Source organism: Tasmannia lanceolata, unplaced genomic scaffold (genome assembly GCF_043159265.1).
Source record: "Tasmannia lanceolata isolate RefF3 unplaced genomic scaffold, GAP_Taslan_0.1 ptg000015l, whole genome shotgun sequence".
NCBI classification, from domain to species: Eukaryota; Viridiplantae; Streptophyta; class Magnoliopsida; order Canellales; family Winteraceae; genus Tasmannia; species Tasmannia lanceolata.
This window is the reverse complement of record NW_027518692.1, coordinates 47,032,274-47,041,321: the sequence shown is the minus strand read 5'-3', so window position 1 is coordinate 47,041,321 and position 9,048 is coordinate 47,032,274. Positions and strand designations below refer to the sequence as shown.

The 9,048-nt window shown below is 36.6% G+C and overlaps 1 protein-coding gene across 1 annotated transcript; it reads right to left on the bottom strand.

Moving 5' to 3' along the window:
* LOC143891601 (Leucine-rich repeat protein kinase family protein) lies at positions 1 to 7,745 on the bottom strand. The gene is made up of 11 exons (XM_077396123.1): positions 7,244 to 7,745; positions 6,991 to 7,123; positions 6,269 to 6,340; positions 5,265 to 5,408; positions 5,065 to 5,136; positions 4,915 to 4,974; positions 3,467 to 3,540; positions 3,244 to 3,390; positions 2,815 to 3,153; positions 1,636 to 2,027; positions 1 to 588 (listed from the first exon to the last, which is right to left on the bottom strand). Exons 1-11 carry the CDS (start codon positions 7,329 to 7,331, stop codon positions 271 to 273), a joined length of 1,839 nt encoding a protein of 612 aa, XP_077252238.1. The 5' UTR covers positions 7,332 to 7,745; the 3' UTR covers positions 1 to 270.
* Between the last annotated feature and the right edge of the window lie 1,303 nt (positions 7,746 to 9,048).

The window sequence follows — 9,048 nt, the reverse complement described above, 5'->3', positions numbered from 1 at the left end:
TAGCAGAACAATTCAAAATTAAAATATAAGCAGATATAGGAAGAGTTTTGTTACAAGATGTATCTTTCAGGGTGAGTTTTACAGGCTAGCCTTGAAATCCATTATGGTTTCTTCATGAACAGAGACACCCTTCAATTTTACACCCACACAAAATTCTTGCTACATCTTGTACGTTTTTGTAACAACCCACACTTGGGAGTGGCATCCCCTCCTTCCTCATCATTCGTTAGCAATGATGAAGATTTTCAAGGTTGGGTAAAAGCAGACTTCTCATCTAGGCCCCGAAAGCTCCATTGCTTCGATGACAAAAGACGATTCATCGAGAAAATCACTGTAATTTCTTGGAAAACTGCAAGCCATTCCATAAAAGGTTCCCCCCTCTTGAGATTCTTCCATATGTTCTGCTGGCACCACCCCATTTTCCAGAACCTTTACAACCTCTGTCATCTTTGGGCGGAGACTAGGATTTGATTGAGCACATAACAGTGCCACCCCTACAGCTTTCTCCAATTCGATTGCGTCGAACAAACCATTGAGATCTCTATCCACCATTACTTCCAGTCTTTTCTCCTTGTGTAAAGTTCGGGCCTGCATAATTTCAAGGCTAAAGTCATATAAACCTTTTTTTAATGGTTGAAGTCATGTAAACTTATAAAGGTAAAATAGCAATATATTCTATCAATGTAAATTGAAAACCCGATTTCTGTTACAGATTACAGCTAATATCCTTGATTCTCCTTACCAACAACCTTACATACGATTAATACATTAGATTAGAACCCCAAAAAAAATGAGCACCATAGGTCTTTGGATTTCTCTCCAAGAGCATGGATTCTTTTGGCATGGGTCAGACAGATGCCACCAACACTTTTATTAGCAAATTATAGACTATGAAATAAAACGGCAACCTGGAATTCTCAATGGCATGATGGTAAGAATTTGAGTTAGTCGAGACCACTGTTATAAAACTCCCCAAGTCAATTGTCAACTGGCTCGAGTTGAACTCCTTTTTACCTTGGTCGAGTTCTTGTCCGAGCCAGAGTCAGCCCTACCAAGTAAATCAAAATTCATTTGACTCACAAGAGTAAAAAAAATTGACAGCATCAATCATTTACTCAACCGAGTCGACTCCCTTTACGTTGGCCTGAGTTCTAGTCCAAGTTTTGAAATACTAGCCGGGACACGCAAAGTGGTTCAAGACTTTGTTTATGGTGTAGGCAAAGATGCAAGAGCATGCAAACTAGATGAAAAGGAAACTAGGTCTTGCAATCTTTAAATGTAAGGTAGGTTGGGTCTTGGTGAGAAACAGTGAACGGCTTATGACAAGCACATGACTCCCGGTCACTTCTCCCGATGCATCAAGCATCTTAAAGCAGCCTGCGATAGATATAAAAGCAGTTCCAAAAACAATCGCAGAAAATTCATGAAGTTTCAAGAATTTAATTTAAGGTATGATTTTACAAAATAAAATATAGAAAATGATAAAGTGGTGTCAATTTTCCCCAAAAAGGTATGCCCAATTTCACAAAATAATCATGGAAATTTATGTACTATTTCAATATTTGAAAAACTAAACAGGTAAAAGAAACAAGATGAAAGCATGATATGCAGATAATACTGAAATGAATCACTTACCCAGTCAAGAATCATTCCCTTTTGGACCCGACCATTTCCAGCATCTACTGCTTTCGGCCCTGTAATGAGTTCCAAAAGGAGAATACCGAAACCAAATACATCGGTTTTCTCAGATGACTGCCCTGTAGACAGATACTCTGGGGCAATGTGCCCTACAGTACCTCGCACTGCGGTAGTGACATGTGAATCCCTCCTATCTAAAAGCTTTGCCAAACCAAAATCTCCAACCACTGCTTCAAAACTTTCACCCAGCAAAATGTTGGCAGCTTTAACATCCCTGTGGATGATTTTTGGGTTACATTGTTCGTGAAGGTACAATAATCCACGAGCGGCTCCTAGGGCAATCCGCATTCGTTTGCTCCAGTCCAAGGATGGTTTCTCAGAGCAAGGATCTGCCATGGAAAATTCAGCTTATCTGAGATTTTTATTTTATTTTTAAAAAAAAAGCCATGTAGCTAACATACTAGTTTTGTTTTCAACATAAGAAATCAGGAATTGAATGCTTACTTCGAATTAAATACACAAATATAAGAACCAAATTTGAACTGAACATGTTATTTTCATAAACTTGATGGTTGAATTTCATGGCACAATCAAGGCAGATTTCACATTCAAATACAGAAGCCATTCAAATTTCTGCATAGATGACATGATTACATGATTTTGTATGATAATTCTGGGAAGGGAAATGATAAATGTGCCCCTTTTCATCACTTGGGGCACCCAGCTGCATTGTATCTATGATTGCAAAGGGGCTGATGTACTTCACATCTGAAGGAATAAAGTGACCTGATTGCCACGTACAATGCAGCTGGGTGTCCCAAGTGATGAAAAGGGGCGCATTTATCATTTCCCTTCTTGGAAACTTGTTTGATTAACTACAACAGTTCCTTAGATTTTATTTTTTATTTTAAATGTCCCTTCTCATTCAAAAAGAGCCAACCCTAGTAAAGTTCTGCGAATTTTCTGTCAAAAATGATAATATGGTCATCCGAAAAAATGGTAAATGTTGAACTTTAAATCAATAGTTCTTAATTTCAGTTAGGATTCATCGTTCCACTTAAAATCAGGGCATACTCATTTTTTTCTTCCTTTTTTTTTGTAATAAACACAAAGCTTAAAATGTAGACCTCCCTAAGAGTCAATTGTAGCATACTTATATTTACTTGAGAGACAAACCTCGCAAGCAATCAGCAACGCTCCCATTCGGCATATATGGATAAACAAGCATTCTTTCATTTGATGTCAAACAGAATCCATATAAACGTAAGAGGTTCCGGTGCAGAGCTAAGCCAATCATCTCTACTTCCGTTTGGAACTGGATTTCTCCAGTAAAATTGGGATCTTTCAACCTTTTTACTGCCACCACTGTTCCATTACGAAGAAACCCTTTATAGACAACACCGAATCCACCTTGGCCTAAGATATTCTTGGGACTAAAATTATCAGTGGCATTTTGAAGTTCCCGAAATGAGAATCTCTTCAGATGATCCATATCAAATTCGCAATCTTGCTTCTCTTCAAATAAACAAGGAATAATCAGAGATTTTCACAATTGCGAATAAATTTTCTGTAAGCAACAAATCAACATCAAATTTTGAGAGGTACCGTAAGAAGAAAAGGGAGCGTGACATCTGGACCAATAAAGCCAGTAAATGACCAGCATCAAAGAAACCATACAAGTGCAACTGAGGCTTACAGAAATAGCAACCACAAATCGATGATTATTACTGGTTATCCGTGATGAATTAGTTTCTGTAAGAAGACCAAGATACAGATATTATAACTGAAACTGTATTATAAAAGGAGCATAAGTATTCATGTGAATTACGTTTTACTGGTTGAGGCACGTTCCTGCAACCCAGTGCAAATGATGAAGAGCAAAGAAACATATTCCCTGCAACACTACAAAACCCAGATGACAGAATATAAGATGGAACCCACTTATAGCTTTAGACAACTGAATATAAAACAGTATATCAAATGACAGGATGTTAAATGAAGATAAAGTAGGAAAAATCCTAAGAATTCTTTACAAAGAACCATAGAAATGCTACAAAACTTCCAAAAATTGCAATTCTTACCACCTAGGCACCTACTCAAAACCCCAAATCACATTTCTATTTTGGGGTTTTGTTTGGGTGCTAAGAATGGCAATTTTGAAAGTTTGTAACATTTCTATGGTTCTACAGAACATCCAATAATTGCAATTACCACCTAAGCAAAACCTCAACTTTTCATACTAGGGTTGTTTAGGTGGTAAGAATTGCAATTTTTGGATGCTTTCTACCATTTCCAATGTTCTAGAAAATTCCCAAAAATTGCAATTCTTATCACCTAAACAAATTGAGAACCCCGATATCATTATTCGAAGAGAAAAAAAATCTGAGACAACCCTTTTTTTTATAAAGTTAACATTGATTAATAATAGAAAGGATTACAAGCGCACGTCGAGAGGCAAAGATTGCCTCAAACAAAGAGTCTCTAGATGGACCCAATTTGGCGATACAATCAGCCAAATCGTTAGCACTTCTAGAAATAACCAAAAAGGAAATCCTGACAACCATTTCATTATTGTTTTAAATAAACCAATGACTACAACCCCCCAACCAACATCCAATCAGATTAGACCAAGTATTACGGTTTTATTTCTGATTTCTGGTGTGCATGCATGACAGGAAAGTATGAAATACGGCATATATTGGACGTCCCAAATACAGATATTGATCGTTTAATATTGTTCAATACAGTTGTCTCATACCAGGCAGCCTGCTACTTTGGGTGAACATAACAGTGTATTATTGGATGCTATATATATTTTTCAACAAGTATCATCCACCCAAAAATTTGAGACAACGTCTTGAACGATACTTACAAACATGCAGGGTTTTTTCAGGCTCAATGACTTAATATCTATGGATAAACTAGGAAAATGGTGTTCGGTTTCCCCGGGACTAATAGTGATTTCCCATCTTCTGGGAATGATTATCATGGCACCAGAGACCCGTTTTACTATGATGTTTCAATTCTAAGTAAATAAGAACCTCAATAGAATAGATGGTTTCCTAAAAATAGCTGACTCCAGTGGCAAGGACTAGCATTGCATTGATCATGTACTTCATACAAGTTAAGAGTAGAGGAGAATCAAAGAACAATTCCCTTCCAATTAGTTGAGGATGACTTCAGAAAGTTTCAAAAGTAACACATTCCAAAAACAATCCAAAAAAAGAAGCACCATCTCACAAGATTGTCCTTAAAACAAAGACTTTTTAATCTCACCTGTAATCATTGGCACGTATTCTTGGAGTTGGACCGCTAAGATTGTTGAATGATAAATCCCTGTTTCATACTGTTTTGGTGAACTTAAATCTTATAATCAATTAAAAGCCGAAAAGAGAACATTCATTCAACTTACGAGAGACCACATACATGAATGAAAGACCTGTGAGATTAGCAACAGCTTTGGGAATAAGACCAGACAAATTGTTCCTGCTAAGCCGCCTAGAATATTAAAAACAAAGAGTTACAAAGACAAAGTTAGTAATTAAAGTTTGAAGGTATATACTAACATTAAGAAAACCAAAAACTTCAGAGAACAGCTAGTAATTATAATTTGAAGGTATACTTACAAGTAATTTAGTTGAGTCAGAAAACCCAATGAGCTAGGAATTTCACCGACAAACTGGTTACCGGAAAGGTCAAGAGTCTGAAGCTCTGACAGGTTTCCAATCTCAACTGGAATGGGACCAGATATGTCATTATTTTGCAGTAACCTGAAAAGAATGTATCATATTAATCATAATATTCCTTATGTAAGCTCCATACAATGCATAAAAACCATAAAAAGATTGGGGATAAATGCAGATAAAAACAATTAGGAACAAGACAACTTTACTATTGAATGCCACAAATTTCCAATCAAAATGGCATGATCTTATCCATCAACAAAATTAGACAAGAGTTAAAAAAAAAACACTAGACATCTGTTACGGAAAATTGAACCATGAAGTTCACAAAAATCACAAGACAGCAGATCAAACATGAACATCCTCATACTGTAAATGATCTGCTGAACAAGTCCCAATAGTTAAGCTCAATTACACCTTGGACAAAGAATCCCGTGCAAAGTCAACAACTGATGACTGAAAGCACCTTCATTCCAAAGCTACAGTGGAATCTCTAAGGCCCTGTTTGTTTAAGATTATGACAACTGATTGTGAGTGCCAGAGTGATTATTGGACCCAAATTTAAACATAATTTCAAGTTTGATAATCGGTTTGGCACTCACAATCGGTTGTCATAATCTTAAATGAACAGGACCTAACAAGTGCCAACAAACCGAGCCACAACACTGTGAAGAAATAATCAGAACTTATGCATCTCTCATTACTACGCATATAACTTAAACCAGATATTACTCTCATTTTGCATTGACAGGAAGAATAGATAACTCCAGAGAAACCCACAGAATTTGAGAAGTAAAGCTCCGGGCCTTTTTCACAACTCTCAATCTTCCCACGAATTTCTATCAAGTTAATGGAAATGAGAAGCTCCACATACAATAAATTGATCCCGTTACTAATTAAAGACTTGATGTAATTCAAACATAAAGCATTTGAAAATCGTCACTCACATTGTCCGAAGGTGACTCAAATTCCCAATGCTTGGGGAAAGCATACCAATCAAGCCCTTACTATCCATGTCCCTGCAATCAATACCAAAAATTAAAAATCAAAATGCAAAAGAAAATGTAAGAAAAAAGAAAGACAAAACAGAAACCAAATAACCCAATACATCCAAACTTGACCAATAAATTGCTTGAAAAAACTTTGAAAATTAAGGTCCTGTTTCGATTGCAAGAAAAACATTTCTGATGGAAAAAAAATTCTTGGGATTTTTTTTTTCTTTCCATGATTTAGAGGAGCATGGTATGATTATGAATTTATGATTAATTTAGAGGGATTTCAACATAAATTGGATGTCCCGCTAAATAAAAAGTGAATATGGTTGGTTGAAGTTATCCTTTTTGTGGGTAAAAAAAATTAAGAAAATTTCGAAATAATATTTCTTTCCAAACATTTTCACAAAATGGCCCTGCTTGGAATGCAAGAAAAACCTTTCTGATGGAAAATGTTTTCTTGAGAATTATATGAATATGGTTAATTTGGAGGGATGTTATTATAAATTGAAGGTCTCTCAAGTCAAAATTGAATAGGACTGCTTCAAGTTATCTCTTTTCATGTGTGGAAAAAGAGTAGGAAATTTTAGAAGTATTTTCCTTTCCAAACTTTTCCCCGGATAATTCTTGGAATCCAAACAGGGTCTTAAAAGGGAAAAAAAACAAGAAAAACTTACAGTGAAATTACAAGACCCTCAGGGGAGCAACCAATCATGCTCCAAGTACAAGGATCCACCGAATTAATATCCCACCCATCAAGAATATGAAGCCCATCTCCCAATTTACTCTTTACAGACATCAAAGCCGCCACTGGAAAATCATGAAAAGAAACAACAAAACAAAGAGCTCTTCAACTAAAAGAAAAAAACACACAAATGGGAAACAATCAAAACTGAAACTAGGGTTAGGGTTAGGGTTTTGCGAAGCTACCTTCATAGTTAACGCCCTTGGGAGAAAGTGGGGGATCGGAAGCTTGGACTATAGGCAATAACAAGAGCAGAAGTTTCAGAGTCTCCATCGACCGACAAGAGAAACAAGGGTTTGGGGTTAGGGTTTTGAGGGTTTTGAGGGTTTCTGGGTTTGTGACTGACTGTGACTGTGACGCGTAGGAGGTTTTTTTAGAAAGATTATGTTGAACATTTTGCCCCTATCGGCCATTGTAGAGATTCTTGGAATCTCTCTCTCTCTCTCTCCTCGGGAGGTCTTCCCAAAACCCTAGAAAAATCAAAATCCTCGGAAGTGATGAAGATGGAGACTGGAGAGACGAAAAATAGAGAGATTTCGAGATGTGTAAATGACAGAGATTGTCTCGCTTCGTTTTTCGATCTTCATTTTTCAAAGAACAGGGGATTTTAAAACTAATGTTTCGTTTGGTTGCACATTGTCAGAATTTGGTTGGGATTTGGCATGCCATTTCAAGTTTGGTTGCCAAAAATGCATTACACTCCCATTGATTCCCTTGGATTTCTCTTATGTAAAGAATAATACCCGTTTTGATGATGGCACTACTCACTTTGTTTTACCCATGAGTGATTTAGGGAAATGATAAATGCGCCCCTTTTCATTACGAGGGACACCCTGCTACAGTGTATCTATGACTGCAAAGGGGCTGATGTACTTCATATTTGAAGAGACCTGATTGCCACGTACAATGCAGCTGGGTGTCACAGGTGATGAAAAGGGGAGCATTTGTCATTTCCCCTCCACATTTATCATTTCCCTTGATTTAATGTTCATAGGATGTATATTGTGAGGGCAGTGAAAAGCGGCTTCAACAAGTAGGAATAAAGTGACTTGTCCCATTATCAAAACAGCACAGAGCCTTACGCACAAATTTACTTAGTACCCCTAGATCTAACAATTTTGTTAAAAACACACCCTTATTTCAGGTAAATGATAAATGCGCCCCTTTTCATCATTTGGGACGCCTACCACCATTGTTTCAGTGACAGCAAAGGGGCTGATGCACTTCATGTTAGAAGGATTTAACAGATTTGATTGCCACATACACTACAGTTGGGTGTCACATGTAATGAAAAGGGGCGCATTTATCATTTCCCTTATTTTATTTAGTTCTTTTATAGTGATTGTGAATTGGGAAAGAGCCATTAGCTACCAGAAAAATATCTTATAAGACTGCCTTTGGATCAATAGAATCAGGAATGGAAATCAACATCAGTATCACATCTTATTCCTGTTCTAATTTCCCTATAAATGGAATCGCAATTCTTATTCCAGCGTTTGGGTAAGCACTGTAATTCATCAAGAATCAATCATGATTCTGATTCTAGCATTTGATAAGTTATTGAGTGGAATCAAATTTCCAATAAATTTTATATAGTATCTCTCATCAATAGGGCTTTTAATTTTTGCTAAAGCATCAATAAGACCAGTTGAGATCAATCCAGTCTATAGTAACAGATTTCAAAGCTTTGGATGAAAAAAAGAAGAAGGTGAGTATCATTCACTTTACCCTTATGGTCAATTTTTTTTTTTCTGGGCTACATGACACCTGGATGCAATGATTTGGACACTTGAGAGCCTCCCCCACAATCAATGCCTTCAAACATCAATAATTAAAATATGAGGAATGCTAAGCTGAACAGCCCCCTTGCTTTATGATTAAATTATTATGAGTTGAAAATAGAGTCACAGTTTTAAAAATGCAGGTTGTATAATATTTTTCTATAGGCTAGGGGAGATTGAACTTCTGACCTGATAGGTTGAAGAATTAA